Source organism: Eucalyptus grandis, chromosome 8 (assembly GCF_016545825.1).
Source record: "Eucalyptus grandis isolate ANBG69807.140 chromosome 8, ASM1654582v1, whole genome shotgun sequence".
In the NCBI taxonomy this organism is placed as follows: Eukaryota; Viridiplantae; Streptophyta; class Magnoliopsida; order Myrtales; family Myrtaceae; genus Eucalyptus; species Eucalyptus grandis.
This window is the reverse complement of record NC_052619.1, coordinates 49,144,151-49,161,418: the sequence shown is the minus strand read 5'-3', so window position 1 is coordinate 49,161,418 and position 17,268 is coordinate 49,144,151. Positions and strand designations below refer to the sequence as shown.

General features: G+C 37.3%; 1 protein-coding gene across 2 annotated transcripts; it reads left to right on the top strand.

Annotated features, from left to right (window-relative positions):
- Positions 1 to 7,618: 7,618 nt before the first annotated feature.
- Positions 7,619 to 15,261, top strand: LOC104417390 (protein phosphatase 2C 70). 2 transcript variants are annotated; one of them, XM_039300781.1, is made up of 13 exons: positions 7,619 to 7,940; positions 8,992 to 9,181; positions 9,290 to 9,490; positions 9,592 to 9,767; positions 9,863 to 10,021; positions 10,511 to 10,654; positions 10,740 to 10,801; positions 11,617 to 11,752; positions 12,053 to 12,147; positions 13,827 to 13,942; positions 14,032 to 14,161; positions 14,440 to 14,494; positions 14,596 to 15,261. In XM_039300781.1, exons 1-13 carry the CDS (start codon positions 7,629 to 7,631, stop codon positions 14,755 to 14,757), a joined length of 1,938 nt encoding a protein of 645 aa, XP_039156715.1. In that variant the 5' UTR covers positions 7,619 to 7,628; the 3' UTR covers positions 14,758 to 15,261. The 2 variants fall into 2 exon arrangements, with proteins under 2 accessions (XP_039156715.1, XP_039156716.1); XM_039300782.1 differs by having other exon boundaries at positions 7,619 to 7,835; positions 14,596 to 14,897.
- The last annotated feature ends 2,007 nt before the right edge of the window (positions 15,262 to 17,268 follow it).

Genomic DNA, 17,268 nt, shown 5'->3' with positions numbered 1-17,268 from the left:
TAGATGATTCTTTTCACTCTTACTTATGTTTAGGTTGTTTTTTGAATAATATTTTCCTAATACGAAAAAGAGAGAGAGAGAGATATATCAACTCATAGACATAATAATTCATTAGATATCTACCAATTAAACTTTTTTTTTTTGGAAAATAGGAACACCAATTTTATTCCAAAAGAGAAAAAAAGGGAAAAAAAGGCAATAAATAATTTTTATTCCAGAGTGGGCCCCACATCTAACCTTAACAAATATTGTTTGAGAAGATCATGGATAATTTCGTTTCTAGTAAAATTGAAACAAAAGAAAAAGAAGAAAAAAGGGAAGGAATAATTTTAAATTAAGAGTGGGATCCACAAGAGATAATATAGTCAAATCAACGTGGAAGGAGATGTCATGAGCCATTAAGATATAAAAATAGCACAAGCCTAAAAAAATTGGTATTGTTTAAGGATCCAAATGCATAAAAAAAATTGAGGAATCAAATTAAATAATTTGTAACATTTCAAATGCCTTTGATATAATTGTCCAAAAAGTCATAAACTTATTATGTGTTAGCCAATTCAGTTTTAAACCTTTCAATTAAACTAACTTAATTCTAAATCTTTTAATGATTTACCAATTAGTTATAAACTTTACTTTGCGTCCATTTAGTTTTTAACCTTTTGAAAATTTGCCAATTTAGTCATAAATATGTTATTTGGATATTTGGTTGGATAACTACATTGGCAACTTGCCAAAATACTTATAACTAAATTGGTAAAACATAAACCACCGGGGGTTCGCCCCAGTGGCCACCCTTCCAATTTGGAATGGAGAGGTGGGAGTTTAAATCCTCACATTCTCAGGGGGGGATTGGGGTGAGGACGATTTCATTTCAGGAGTATGTTTCGACTCTCACGCCCTGCAAGGAGGCAGGGCAAAGTACTAGAGTAGAATTAGAGCAGGACGGACAAAAAAAAAAAATTGGTAAAATATCAAAAATTTAGGACTAAATTGGCATAATTTAAAATTTTAGTAAATTGACAAATCTCCAAAAAGTTTAGAACAAATTGATAAAATTAAAAAAAATTATAATTAAATTGGCTTCCATACTTTTGGGACTTTTTGGATAATATTTCCCCATAACGCCATCATTCCTTTGCTCTTCCAGCTACATGGTCTTCAGAGAGTCACTAGACTCTCCACTGAGTTCAAACACATACACGTGGCTGTAAAGAAAATATGCACTAGATAGTGCTTACTTCAGCAATTTTATACGGAAAATGACCTTACTACTTGCCTTGTTTCTCTGAAAATTGAAATCAAGCTTCGAGTCATGCTTAACGACAAATATAAGCACAATTAAATGACTAGACAACGTCAATGCAAACAATCAACCAATCGATATCTACAACTATGTCATGCTCCAAAGCAATTTCTTAGCCAATATCTTGCGAGGGTGATGATGTGGTCTACTAATGCTTTAATATAGATTGGGTAACGCACAGTGAAACCGGATCAACTTTCAACAACCATAATTATTCAGCTACTCACCATTGAGATGTGAATCGGGCAACTCGAAAAATTATATTTTTTCAAATATAGCAACTTAACTGAATACTTATGATGCATAAGTGATATGAATTTTCGATTTCATGCATGGAAAAGGATCTCGTTAACAAGGAACGTACTTTCATTTCTTTATGCAACCAAACATATACTATCATCATCCTTTAAGTAAAAAGTGAGCTAGCCGACGATGTCCTATTTTTCTTTCTTTTTGGCTGGGTGTAGCTGACCAGATACACTTCACATGGTACGGAGACAGAGAAAATACAAATTTGCATACTTAATGAGCACGCGAAAAGCACCTTTTTTCCGATCGATGAGGGCGGCATCAACTGCGACCATATGTTGAGGTCCCAGGTTTAGCTTTACAGACAGTGACTAGGCATCTCAGCGTCGTAGTCTCGACTGGAATCCATGATTAGCACTAAACAAAAGGCTCGCCATAATAAAAGATTCGAGTTAACCATCACTTTCGTGCAATGGATCGAACCGAGCTGACGCGCGGTTCGTTCTTCACGATATTGGCTCGAGGGATCTTACTGAAAGTTACCCCGCATCATCAAGCTATTTTAAATTAGGAAAAATGGTCTCTTTAAGGTGTAATTTATGCGCCACTGACGAGGGTTAACTGGAGGAACTTGATTAAACTGGCGAAAAGGTGATTACGTAGAAAGTTATCTCGACGGCGATTTGTGTGGATGATGAAGAGAAGGCAAAGGCGCCGAAGTGGGTGGGGAGTGACCGTGATGATCACGCACGGCAGACAGGGCTTCCTTTTCTAAGATCGCCACAGGAGTTATGCCCTAGAGGTGAGAAGATGTTATGAACCGGATGCTGGTGGTGGTGGTGGTGATGATGATGGGGATTGAAGAAGAATCTGTGATGTGGCGATCCTGCTGAAAATTTGTCAGATGGAGAGGTTATTTAATAAGAGGAAATATGGGAGGGGAAGGAAAAAATTAGGGTTTTCCCTCCACTTTCGTTGTACTTGCAGGCCAACCTTGCACATAATTTATCTGAGCTTGTTGGGGGTGAAGAGAAGAATTATAGAAATGTCATGATATCTTGATAAGAGAAGGACTAACCATACACTGATATATACAACGGATTATCATTTTCATAGAATATGTTGGCCATTTATATGCATGAAGATTGGTTGAATTGAAGGAATTGTGTATCTATTGTGTTATTGCGAATCGTCGTGTATTTCTTTGGAAACACACACAAGAAAATTCATGGTATATATAACTATTTGAGTATATAATATTCAATGGTATATAATCACTCAAAAAATTCTTAACTTGACAAGTCAAGTTCAGTGCTCTCGCCAAATGAATTTACGGTATTTATCGAACTTATAGCTCAATAAATCTTTACAAAAGATCCACTATCAAGTGCTCAGTAGTGCTTAAATCATTGGCTACTGCCCTAGTATTTCACTTGGACAAGTTGTCCATGATGGATGGTCGGGTTTTCAAATTTTCCAAAAAAAGACATGGCATATACACTCAAAAATTCATTTCTAACAGCAATGATTATCAAAATCCTTTGGGGGAATCCTTTTCCCCCATCATATGGGATTGTTTCCTCTAAGTCGGTGGCATGGATGTGGTGTAATTGGCCTACCATTTATATATTATGGAAGTGGGATAGTTTAGGTCATTCTACTTTTTTTTTTTTAGGTCATTCTACTTTCTTTCTCTTTTTTTTTAGGGTCAAAGGTCATTCTATCTTAGCCCTACATGAACGACAACATTGCTGATTCTGATACAGATCCAGTGGTGTACACATAGATTGTGCATATCCAGGCCTGTTGATTTCCTCCTGACTCCCTTTTATTTGGGTTTGGTAGACAGGAGGGGCCTCCTTCATTGACTTTCCATTGCAACTTCTGCTACACAGCCCTTTTTAATCTAGGGTTAACATCCCACCGGTGCATCGGTACCTCAAACTTATTTTCGTCTCACCAATACCCCCAGGCTTGTACCTACGATCGAAAATCACATCTCGTCATAGTTCCGTCCATACCGACAATTTAAAAATCCTAGATATATCCGTGCATTCTGCTGCATCAGGTTTTTTATAGCCATGAGGGATGGAATTGTGATGGAAGATATTTTCTGGTCATTGGTACTTGGTGGTCCGAGTTTAAATGTCCTTGCGAGACAAAAAAAAAAGTCTTGGGTATTGAAAATTTAGGAATTCTTTAAGGGGTTTATCCATTTAATTTAACTTGTCAAACCCCATAAACAGACTTCAAAAATTACGTGGCCTTTGCGACAATGGCTGGCCTACAATTTTAACTTCGATAGGGGCATCGAGGGCTGCCTCTTGTCTCCGATCCGATGGCTTTTGCAAATCATTTCCACAAATTAATTGAAACTTGCAAAATACTAAAAGCAAAGTTAGACAAATGGGCGTGTAGATGCAAAGTTCAAACTAAGCAAAGGCCCAAGGCTGCCTCGCAAACCCCACCCACATTAGTGAAAACCCTATATCTAAATTGACAAAATTCTGCATTCTATTAGTGTTAAATACTAAAGTATCACTAAGAATTTCACAAATAAGCTTGCCTTTTTATCTTCTTCTAAGGAAATTTGAGAGAGAGAGAGAGAGATGTTGGTGGTTTAAAATAGTTGAAAAATCAGTAGAATGTATAAAAACCTATCTAACATGGGAGTGTGCAAAAGAATCGAAGAATCACCTGAGAAGTATCTAACTCTAAACAACTAGAACACGAGATTTCAATCTCGATGAATATCAAAGTCAAACAATCACTTTAGACAAGAAAAAGAAACGACTAACCCTTGATTGCTGGGGATAAAAATGACTAATCCGTTGCTTTAAGCAAGAAGAAAATTGGAAGCTACTAACTCTAGACTGTTCTTGACTTCTCTAATCTTAGCAACTAAGATTTGCTCGAAATCGAATGTCCACGTCCATGTCCGTACGGATGATTTTCCTAGTAGTCACAAACAAAACTTCCAGGACATTTTCTTACTTTCACCGAAAAAAAAAAACTTCCAGGACATTACGTTGATGCACCTGGGGATGAGGCTGGGCCTAGTTCATATTGGGCCGTTTACTGGGCTTTCGCGCCCTCCAAACATGTATTCTCGGCCCATTCTGTGTACTTGTATGGGCTTTTCATCGATTGGGCCCGGCTAGGATCCCTCGGAAGGCCCAATCGGGGTGGGCTCGTGGTTGCTCAAGTTTAGCATTATCGTAACTTCCACATCAAGAATATCGTGACACGTGAACACTTCAGAAAAATCCAACATCGTGTTACGAAACTTTGTATAGAAGTTACGATCAAAATAAACTTGTGCTTACACTTCACCCAACCATACCCTTTTATGACGCAATGGACCAAGAACTCTTTTTGCACTAGTTAACATGATTTGACATGTTTAAGGAAATGAATATTTGAAATTTAACATCATTTGACACGAGTGTAAAACACATATCTTAAAAGATATGATATTTTACAATAACATGACAAGATAAAAATTTATTACTCAAACTTGTGTGCATACTAATTGCTAGATATATATCTTTTCTCGTGAATAAAATCAATGGTAATGAAAGAAACTCTATAATCCCGTCACTTGCAATCACAATCCCTACCATCTTGATTGGTTCCATAATTTCTAGGATACTCTATCAATACCTTATATTATCTTGAAAAATTTTCACCAAGAAAAATAATTTGCCACGATTATATATAATATTATGTTACTCGATATAACACACGCAACCTCCATAAAAGATTACATTTTCATATATGGTATTAAGAGAAAATTTCAAATAAGGACCCAAAGTTGACCAATTTTTTAAATAATGACTCGAAATGAACTTTGTATCGATTAAGACATAAAGTTGACCCGTTATCTTAAATAATGACTTGAAATGGTTAAATCAATTCCAAATAAGAACCCGAACTTGCTGATTAGCCAAATATTTGCCACCTATCAAGCATGTGACATTTCCGACCACCGGAGTTTGGGCAATTTTGTCCAAAAAAAAAATATAGGGAAAATTAACAAATCCTAAAACATAAACAAAAAAACCCTTACACTGTTCCTTGTACCCATCCTTTGCAAAGTCAAAGACCGAAGTTCTCCCCATTCCTTGTACCCATCCTCCGCAAAGTCAAAGACCCAAATTCTCCGCTAGTTGAGGCACGGATTCAAAAACAAGAAGAAAACCAAATGCTTCTTTCTTTGTTTGTGGAGACCCAAATTCTCCGCCAATTGAGCAAGGCGAGGAGCGACGAGAATTGAGTCGTGACAATCATTAGGCAGTGATTTGGTTGAGGAGTAGCAGGGGGAGAAGAAAGAAGAAAACGTAAACATCTAAATTAATAATTTAAACTTTATTAATTTATAATTTTCCCTTTTACCAATCACAAATTTCGACAAAATTGCCCTATTTTAATCGCCGGAAAATGTCTATCGATGAACTAAAGTCCTCAATAGAGATTAACTTGATCACTCCGGATCCTTATTTGACACAAAATTCACTTTGGGTTCTTATTTGAAACAATGTGTCCATTTTTTATTCTTATATGATACAAAGTTCACTTTGGATCTTTATTTGAGAAAATAGATTTATTTTGGATTTTTATTTGAAATTTTCCCTAGCATTAATTACATGGTCGCAAAATATTGTGACAATGTAAAACTACAATAAGGACAAAATAAAAATGCATCTCTCTAGAACTGTAGATCTATTGGGGTATGCGTGTGCTCCAATCTGCGCGGCTCCTTCCTACAGCTCGTACAATACGTGTTGGTATACAATAAAATCTCGGGAATTAAAGAATTCGACAATCATCTAATCTCGCCATCTTAACCCGAAACCCATAATTAATCTTCTAATCAAAATCACTTGTGCAAGCCCTAATAATGAATCAAGTAAACCATCACCATCGATGTTTCCCCATGTTGAATTGTGGGCAAAAATCATTGGAAAAGCATAGTCTAGAATATCCACCCCCTTGATCCATGCCATGTACCCAACCCCCTTTCGACATCATTTTCTCCAACCCACCTACCATATATTATGCACACCCGAAAAGACGTACATGCATGCAATCTTCTACCTAACCTTTAACTATACTCAAATCTACACCATCACTTGTCCTATGTCACTCCCCATCCACCCAACACCTAAATAAATAAATACATAAAAACAGACACAATAATCCTTATTCATATATTACCTGTGATTCATATTATCATATTAGTGAAGGATATAATATTTTCATTGAGTATAACAAGCATGATCATTTGAAATTCACATTATATGCTTCATTAATCATGTCATTTTATATTAAGAAAGTCACCCTATCAATAATCATGTCATTTTATATTAAGAATAGTCGCCCTATCATCGAGCTTCTAAGAAAGAGAAGCCCACAAACAAATTACCTGAAAAATTGCAAAATCCAATATTTTTATTGAGTATATTAATAATTATATATTTTGTAATCACGTTGCGCTCGATTTCGACAATATACACTTCAATAAATTCAATTAATTGCATCGATTTCATGTTAAAGACAGTAACCCTAACACAAATATCTAACAAAGTAGAATTAAGAATTATATATTTTATATTCAGATCGCACCCAATTTTGACATTTATACTTCAATAAACATGTTTAGCCGTGTCATTTCATATTAAAATTAGGTCGTTCTAACATCGAGCCTTTAAGAAAATAAAAACCCACAAACAAAGTTTCAAAAAATCGAGAAATCCCATATTTTCATCGAGTATATCAAGATCGATCTATTTTATACACACATTGTGCTCAACTTCGACATTATATGCTTCAATAATTTCGATCCAACACCAGCTTCTAAGAAAGTAGAAACCCCGGAAAAAAGAAAAATGAAGCCAAACAATGAATTGCACTTATACTAATGAGGGCAGGAAAAAAAAACATTATTATTATTATTATTATTATTATTATTATCAGTATATTATATAATATATATATATATATATATATATATGTTTATATTATGATATAGGGGGAAACGGGGAAATGGGGGATGTCAATCTAGAAGTGAAAATGGATGCGACCATTTCAAAGCGAGGTTGTCGCGAATCCGCGTCCCAGTGAGCGAGAGTCAGTTTTTGCAGGGGAGGAGAGGAGGAGGAGAGAGAAAGAGATAGAGAGAGAGGGGAGGAAGGAAGGGGGGGAAGAAGGGGGAAGAGGGTGGTTCGGGATGACGATGATGGCGATGAGCATTTCCGGGATAAACGTGGTGGGATTATTATGTGTAGGTCTCCTCCTTATGCTTCTCCTCATCCTCCTCGTCATCGTCTTTGCCTGCAAGCCATGGCGCTTCCTCCGCCCCGCCTCCCTCGATCGGACCGCCCTCAAGGTCCGGTCCCCCGCTTCTCTTCCCTTCTCTCTCTCTCTCTCTCTCTTCTCTCTCTCTCTCTCTCTCTCAAGATTTGGGTTCCGGAAATACGCTGGGGAGGGTCGTCGTCGCCGCTGCCGGATTCGGGGCGCCCCGCCGCATCGATCGGCGATTCGGTTCCCCTTTCTTTTTTTCTTTTTTTCTTTTTTTGGGGTTTCCTTTTCGATCGCATTGGTTGGTTGTGGCGTTTTTGCTTAGATCTCTGTTGCATTGGGTCGTTAGGGTTTTCGGGCTCGTATCTTTGCTCGGGCGAGCTCCTGGGATTCGGGATTACGCGGCTTGTTGTGCGCGTGTCTTGGGGGGGGGATTAGTTTTGGCATTTTTTTGATGTTTGGATTTTGGGTGCTTGTCAAGTTGGAGCTGCTGGTGAAGTTGTGGTGGTGGAAATGGTTTGGCTTTCGATTGATCGGTGTGTGTTTTTGGTGGCGAATCTGTCTTGTAACGGTTTTCGCGTCTTACTGTTCTATACAGTGTGTCGCCCCCCCGGCTCCAAGTATTCGGCTTTAATGGATTTTTATTGCTAAAAAGCTCCGGCTTTAGCTTCTCTTTTTATGGAGCTTAGAAGTATGTTGATATGAAATTGCTTTTACTGCGATGCGGACGTCGATTTATGAATCCAGCTTGTGAATTGACTTACCTGAAAAGGCCATTCTGTTATGATGGGAGCCTCTATTCGTGCGGCCGTCATGCCTAATTAGGGTTGTTCTTTCTATTAATGCCCACATTCGTAGAGGTATCTGCATCGTGTTGACAAATAAATTCCTTTTTGGGGCATGCGTTAGATAATGTCGTCAACTGGAAAACAAATTTGTTATTTTTTCGCATCTGGCTAGTTATTAACTTCCTTATCTATCATTGATCGGCATACTGTTCTTATTTTCATATGGACTTTCTTGTGGGTAGGCAGAATGTGCCTTCCAACGAGACCTTAAAGTTGTGCGCACTGATGGGCTGATTGTTGTGGAATCTCATTTCCATGCTGTTTATGTACTAAAGAAAAGTGATCTTGTAGGTTGACGATCTAGAGAGGCCCCTTGTATCGGATGATGCCAGTGCAGGTCAAGGTCAGAGCTATGAACCAACAAGAAGTTGTGACCTTGAAGGATCACGTCTTCAACCGGAAGAGTATTTGTCTTCACCTCGAATTGAAGGACTTGTTCACAAACCGAGGGTTCCCTCCTCATCTCCTGGCTTTGATCAAGGTTCCTTATCTCATTCCATCATCTTTGCCTGCCATGCTTCTTTTCCCTATGAAAGCTACCAAGAAGTGATTCTGTTTGCTTAGTGAAATTTTAATTTTCACCTTGTAGGGTCTACTGTGATTTTAGATGTTGTTACTGAGCCACTGGAAGATGCTTATCTTGGTCAGACACTTAAGCGTTCATTGGGATCTAACCTCTCTTTTGAAGAGCAAAAACGCAATAGAAAGGAAGAGTTAAGCCCTGTCTCAAAAAGCCCTTTGGATGGAGATAGGATTTTTGAGCATGCAAGCAAGGATTTCAACCAACAAAGTAATAAATCTTCCTCTCTCCAAGAAAGCTCGTCGCTATTATCTGATTCATGCAGCTGAAATTGTAAAACAAATCATCATATTTCTCTTTTAGAAGTGCAGGAAGCTGCCTTACCTTGGAGGTTATCTCGGGCCCTTCTCAAGGGACATGCTTCTCTATACGATCAACTGATACTTCTAAGCTTCCTCTAACCCTAGGAAGGGTTTCACCAAGTGATTTACTGCTGAAAGATTCTGAGGTGTCAGGAAGACATGCAATGATAAACTGGAATTTGAATGTAAGAAACCTTATTGCTTCTCCTTTTTTTCTTGATACCCAAGTATCCAGTTGCTCATGTGCACAATACTTTTATGGCTTGAAATGGTGTTTCAGAATCTAAAGTGGGAGTTGATAGACTTGGGTAGCTTAAACGGCACACTGTTGAATTCTCAACCTATCAACCATCCTGACACTGGAAGGAGACTCAGAGGTGATCCTATTGAACTTGCCAGTGGAGACATAATTACCTTGGGTACAACATCCAATGTATATGTAAGTCTATGTTCTTCTTTTGTCAAGTTATATTGATTGCACCTGCCTAATCATCATCCTAAGAACTTAGTCTTCTAGGAGGAGGAATTGTTTACATGAGATGTCTTAGCATATTCATTTGCTTTATCAGTTAACTACTAGTTAATAAGTTCTTCATTTTGTTTTACTCTTTTTTCCTCATTAGCAATTTATGGTTTCTATTATATCTCTCTGCCTGGATACTTGCATTAGCTAAATAAGATTCTAAACTTGAGGTACCTCTTATGAAGAATAAAGTCAGCCTCTCTCTTAAGGAGACTAATTTGAATGTCATTAATCAGCTCCAAGCTTGATCACGTGATTCTGTTGATAATTTTTTTTTAATGCTCTGATGATGACTAGATTATTCTGGGAACCATTGGAGGATCTAAATCTGTATCTTTGTTGTTAAGACTTGACTGGTTTTGCATCTGCAGCTTCTTTTGTACTTAATACCTGTTTCATTGACAGGTCCGAATAACATCCCAAGCTGAGTATCGTGTCCCTTTTGGAGTTGGTATGGCATGTGATCCAATGTCTTTGCGTCGTGGAGCAAAGAAGCTTCCCATGGAGGATGTCTATTATTACCAGTGGCCTCTTCCTGGACTTGATCAGGTTTGCAGATGCTACAGTTTAGCATGGAAAAGTCTGACTGAATGTTATCTGAAGCCTGGTCATTGTTATATTGGTCAACTTGCAGTTTGGACTTTTTGGTATCTGTGATGGACATGGTGGAGTTGGGGCTGCAAAATCTGCTAGCAAGTCAGTAGTTATTCTCTGTCATCTCCATTTTGTTACTTTGCTTTGTTTCACGACCTGGCATGATCAACATGCTTATAAAACACTCAAAAAGAAATGCTATGTCAATACACAGATAAATATTGTTTCCTTGTTGATGTTAGACAATGTGCCCATGTTGGATGATAGTTATTTTCATTCATAAACAAATTTTTGTTGTTGAACTAAATTTGAGTCTTTTCTTGAAATTTTAACTGAATCAAATCGAAAATTTTTGGTGCCGTTGACCTGGATATGTTTAAAGTAGGTAGAATAAAATTGAAAATTAAACTTCTGGGACAAAATGAATTAAATACCGCATTCAGCAATGGCTTCAATTCATTAGGCCATTCATGTGCCGAATCTCTATAATTTATCACTTCAACACCTTAATATGGTTTCACACTGAACCAATTAAAATGACTGAAATAAGTGCATCGATGGGATGCTTTCTCACCCTTTGCCCTTTGACGTGCTACATTCTCATCCTTCCTTAGGATATTTAATATCTGTCTCGTTTGTCTTCTGTTGGTTTGTCTAAAAGACAGCACTTGACTTGTTCCTGACAAAAGCAGTTAGCAACTGTGTTACAGGATGATCAATTAAAAAACAAGGTCTTTTTAGAATCCATTTCTTATGTGTAATGCCACTGAGAACCTGCTCATAGTGCATATTTATTGCTTTGCTGAGCATTTTGGAGTTTCTAACAGTGTAGCTACTCGCAACTATTTTCAGTTTTGACTTAGCATTGCATACACCGCATCAAATATTACAATAATCATATTAGTTACAACCTGCAGATTGTTGCCAGAGATGGTCGCTACTCTATTATCAGATTCACTGAACAGAGAAAGGGTGTTGTCACTCAATGATGCATCACATGTTCTTCGTAATGCATTCTCACAAACCGAGGAATGCATGAATCACTACTATGAGGTTTCTGCCCCCTTTCTTTTCATAGTTTATTGCCTTCTGTATCATTGTTCTGTTCAATTTTTGTTTTCTTCTGTTGCATATAAATTATCAATTTGCATCTGATTTTACTGATTAGTTGTCTCTTGCCCTTTTCATGATAATGAGTTGTACTCCTGCCTAGAACCATCCCTTGTCTTATTCTTGTGCATCTGAATAGTATAAAGAGAAGGATTTTTTTCGACATTAGTTGTCACTTATCTCTTACTTGGCTATCTGTTTCTGCTAGCCTCAATAATGTTATTGATGATTTGTATCTTGCAGGGTTGTACAGCAACTGTGCTTCTCATTTGGGCTGATGGCGAGCAAAGGTTTTTTGCTCAGTGCGCAAATGTCGGAGACTCAGCTTGTGTCATAGAGTATGTCCTCACTCTACAATAGTGGTTCTGCAGTTCATTTCATAAGGTCCTTTGCTTCTATTTTTATGCAACTTTGCAAGGACATAGTCTTGGCCTTGTCCTTTAATGGAAGAGGGATGGCACACGGTCCTCTCATCTTAAGAAGCAAACTGGGAAGTAACAATTTGACAATTTGCCTATCATGAGTTTCCCTTTTATTTTCTTACCATGTAATTATAAGCTTCTGATATTGTGATCAAGAGTTTAGCCTGTGACGGTGAAATCTATCTGTGATCTTTGGATAATTACGTAATGATCATGAGATGTTGAAGTGATATTATCATTTCAACATGCTCTTATGTTAGCATGACTTCTGGTCGACACTCCTTACAGGAGAGATTTATGGATAATCTGAGTCCACGCAATTAGATTTGTTAATTAGCGTAGTCTTCTATCGTAAATTAATAAATGATATTGAAGAAAAATTTTAGACCTTTTTCTTCAATAAGTCCTTTAATTTTTTTATTCGATAAAAGAATGATTATTCATCTCCTTAATGAGAGGAGTATTCAAGAGGTGTTAAAAGGGCTATTTTGGAGAAAAAAATTGCATTTTTGGTTTTTAGGGCGCGTTTGGTAATGCTTTTATTCCAAGGAACAATTTTTGAGTATAAGAACGCACTTGGTAATTCAATAAAATTTTTATTCTTAGGAAAAAATGCGTTTGGTAAAATTGTATAATTTTATTGTTTCTTTTAATTTTTTAATATTTTTATTATATTTTCCTTTTTCTTTTCTCTCCTTTATCCTCTTTATGGCTGGTCACTAGCTGTCGACGACCGGTTGGGCGAGGTCTGGCGAGCCTCACCGGACCAGGGCGAGGGCCGGTGAACTTGCTGGAGTCTCGCCGGTGGCCTTGGTGGCTAGGCGAGCCTCGCCAGGCCACTAGGGAGGCTCGACCTCGCCTAGGCAGTGCGAGGTTGGCCTCGCCGGGCCACCGCCAAGACGGCGTCGCCTAGCGGTGGCTTGGCGAGGTTGAGCTTTACCGTGGCTTGGCGTCTCTAGGGGTCGGTGATGCTTCGGCGAGGTTGCTGGCCCTTGTCTGCCCGGATGCCAGCGCCGGCGCCCGGCCAAAAAGGAAGAAGAAGAAGAAGAAAATAAAGAGAAGAAAAATAGAGGAGAGAGAAAATTTGTTTTTATAAATTGTTCCCAAGAATAAGAAGCTACTTTTTTCTACTTCTTGTTTCTATTCCAAACCTATTTCCGGGAACAAAAATATAGATTTTTTGTTCCCAAGAATAAAAGTTTTACTAAGTATTTCTATTGTTTTTTTGTTCCCTGGAACAAAAGAAGAGAAATTTTTGTTCCGGGGAACAAAAACACTTTTAACAAACAGGCCCTTACTAAGCTCTTGAATTTCGTTGTCCTCAAAATAATTCTTTTAGATTCTATGAGAGAAATATTCAAATGGTGTTAAAAGGGCTATTTTGTAGAAAACTTTTGCATTCTTTGTTCTTGCTGAGCTCTTGAATTTCATAGAATTTAGAAAAGAGTAATTTGTATAGTCCTTAAAATAACTTTTTTAGAATCTCTCATAATTGTTCTAACAAACAGGTAATTAAATCCATGCATAGCATGGGTATGCAAGTAGTTTCTTCATATGGGTCCTCATTCATATGATAATTGTTTTTGTCTTTACAGTATTGATGGGAATCTGATTAAGATGACAGAAGATCATAGAGTCACTAGTTATTCTGAAAGACTTCGAATTAAAGAGATAGGAGAAGCACTGAAGGATGGGGAAACACGTCTCTGTGGTAAATCTTTCGTCTGAGTTGGGCATGGTTGTGTATTTCTTGATTGGTGCTCATGACATTACTCCCTGCCTTTCCATTTGACATGTCAGGATTAAACCTTGCTCGAATGCTTGGGGACAAATTTCTTAAACAACAGGATGGAAGATTCAGCTCAGAGCCTTACATAAGTCAAGTTGTACATATTGACAAAGCAAACAGGGCCTTTGCACTAATGGCAAGGTATTCCTCTAACTTAAAAGCTGCCTTAGTTTGTTATTTTTTAGCATCTTTGGATCTCTCGAAATTGCTTGACAAATATTTCCCTGAATACAATAGGTTTATCAGAGATTCGTGCTTCTTAATTCAGCTGATTTATCATAAACTATCCTTTTGGACATAGCTTCATCATTGAGATCCTGGAAAGCGCCTCTTGGCTTTCCAAATTTAGCGATCTCGTGTTTTCTTCGCAGTTGTTCCTATAACTTCTCTAATAAGCCTTGATTTTTCAATAACTGCAGTGATGGCTTATGGGACGTTATTAGTATGAAGAAGTCAGTTCAGCTAGTGCTCCAGGTTTCCCCTTTCATCTTTGCTCTACTCTTTTGCTTGCCTTATGCATGGGCAATGTGCCTTTTAGATCTATTCTAAATGTCGTGAAATATTGAACTTCATAGACCATGGAGAGATACTCTGCGGAGAGGGAGGATGTGGCAGACAAGATAGCCAATTCTTTGCTAAGCGAAGCTAGAAATCTTCGAACAAAGGACAACACATCAATAATACTTTTGGACTTCAGCAACTCATCTGGAGCTTCTTCGTGCAGAGTTGGTTCTTGATTTGATGATGGTGCAGTTTCAGTAATACTTTGGCTTTCTACAAGTTCAGATTCTGCCTTTGAGTGGCATGGACAGAGAGCAACACCCGAGCACTCGTTCTTCTGGGGACTAAAGAGGCTCATGAACTGTTTGCTGCCGAAGCTAATTGCATCCATGGATTTTGAGTGCGCGTCTAACTTTGCCAGTTAGTGAATCAGCAGATTTTGTAGAAAGAGAAAAAAATAAAAAGCAGAAGCCATTCCAACGAAGAGCAAGCCATGTTTGACCTCCATGCCATAGATTTTTTAGGTCGACAATGTGGGGAAACTGCACCATCTGCATTGCGGTTCGGTACATGATTTATCAGGTTAGCCCAGGCACATATACACAGAACCACACACTAACATTTAACAAACTGACCATTAGGTGTTCGGAAACTCTGCACCATGAGTCGAGTTTTGGGTTATGTAAGAGAACATATGTATCCCTTCCTTTGTATATAATTCCAATAGTTTCAGTTTCATATTTTCGTGTCCTGCATCGTTTTGTATCAGCTTCCTCAGCCATGCCGGTACATCTCATATCACCGAGATCTCTATAATACTTAAATGAAATCTGTTGGAGGCTAAAAGTGATTTGACTTCTGTGAGGTGGGAAAAGAGGGGCGAAAAAATTCAGTAGCATCTAAGCACTGAAACTTATGCAGGATGCACTGGGTGGTGGATGGTGTGACCAAACGCAATGGGAAAACATGCGTTTGATACGCAAGTCAAATTGCATTCTGTATGCAATATGTTCGTGTTCTCAAGAGAACGTGCGGTTCATACTCATGTAGGAATGGCAAGTTTCGACACGACATTGTTGACAACAAGGAGAACTAACATCAAGACTGTTCGTATCAAAATTTTGTCGATGCACTGGACATGGTTACTACATGTCTGGCATTCGATTTTAACAAGTACAATCTACGTTACTCATTCGACCCGTTTAGTTGCTCATAGGGCAGCTTTGTAGAAACTGCTGTGGAAGTGTTCAACTAAAGGATTTTCATGAAAGCCACGAGTGCTGAAGTACTACTTTTCACCAAACAACCTTAAAATATTTGGCAAACAAAATCCTATATATGAGTGATTTTTTGTGTATAAATGATATTCAATAGAAAAGAAAGGGTGAGGGTAATTCTGTAATTGGATTTTGGCCATTAATTAATATTAGATTGTTAATTTATCTAGATAGCCAGAAGGCAATGCAATCAGAATTTCATGACTTATTTCCTATGAATGTAACAGGCACTGTACCGAAAAGTCAATGAAACAACTGCACGAAAAATAATGATTAGATTCACGTGTTCCCAATTTTATTCTCTAAAGTCTAGAATTCAAATGGGTTATTCCTTTAGATTCAAGCATTGATATTATATTAAAATAAAACTCCATTAAACATGAAAGAGATCAAATATTTTTACAAGCTTTTTTTTTTTTTTCTGTATTGGTGGAGCAATTAAAAAAATTGTCAACAATAAATTTTTATAGTATTAGTACCAATTCAGTCATAAACTTTTTAATTGAACCAATCTAATCTTAAATATTTTCACATTGGCACTAATTCAGTTCTTCTAGCATATTGATTGGTCAACACCGACACATCAATTTTTAAATATATTTTTAAAAATTTTTTATTGATTTTTTATTTTCCTTTTACTTTATCTTTTTCTTTATCCTCTTCTTCCTTCATGGGTTTCTTCTCCCTGTAGTGGCTAGGAAGGCTTGCTGGCCATAAGGTGAGGGTTGAGAAGCCTTAGCCCGGCCTCTTCCATATCTAGGCGATGCCTAGGGGCCATGGTTGAGGACAGGTGCTAGCCACTGCAAGGAGAATAAGCTCAATAAGGAAGAAGAGAAAAAGAAAAAGAAAAAAATTTAATAAAAAGTTCAAAAATATAATTTAAAAATTGAGCTAGCGTTCACGCTAATATTAGCTAGAATAATTAAATTGATACTAATATGAAAATATTTAAACTAAATCGATTCAATTAAAAGATTTATGACTAAATTAGTATATATGCTATAGGTTAAGAATTTTTTTGGTACTTTTCCTCTTTTTGGAAAAAAATCAGAAAAAAATCCCAAACTTTACTTAAAGTGACGCATTTATAATAAACTAATTTTTTATATTACAAAAACCCAAAATTTTGCCTTCGACAATGACACATTTATTCAAAAAAATTTTTTTAATACCAAAAACTGAAAATTTTATTTACGTAGCACAAAAATATTAGACTTTTTTCTATGTCACTAAAAATTTCGGACATCAAATTTTTGGGAACATATATTGATGTCACCGAAAAAATATTTTGGGTTTTTGGTATAACAAAAGGCAAGTATGAGATAAATGTGTGACACTATACAAGTTTGGGGTAAATAATACCATAACAAAACTTGAGATTTTTGTTTCTCTAGGTATCTCATTTTTTTAGTCATCAATTCTATTATAGAAAAGGGAAAAAAAATGAATTTCGGACAAAGGGCGTCGCGC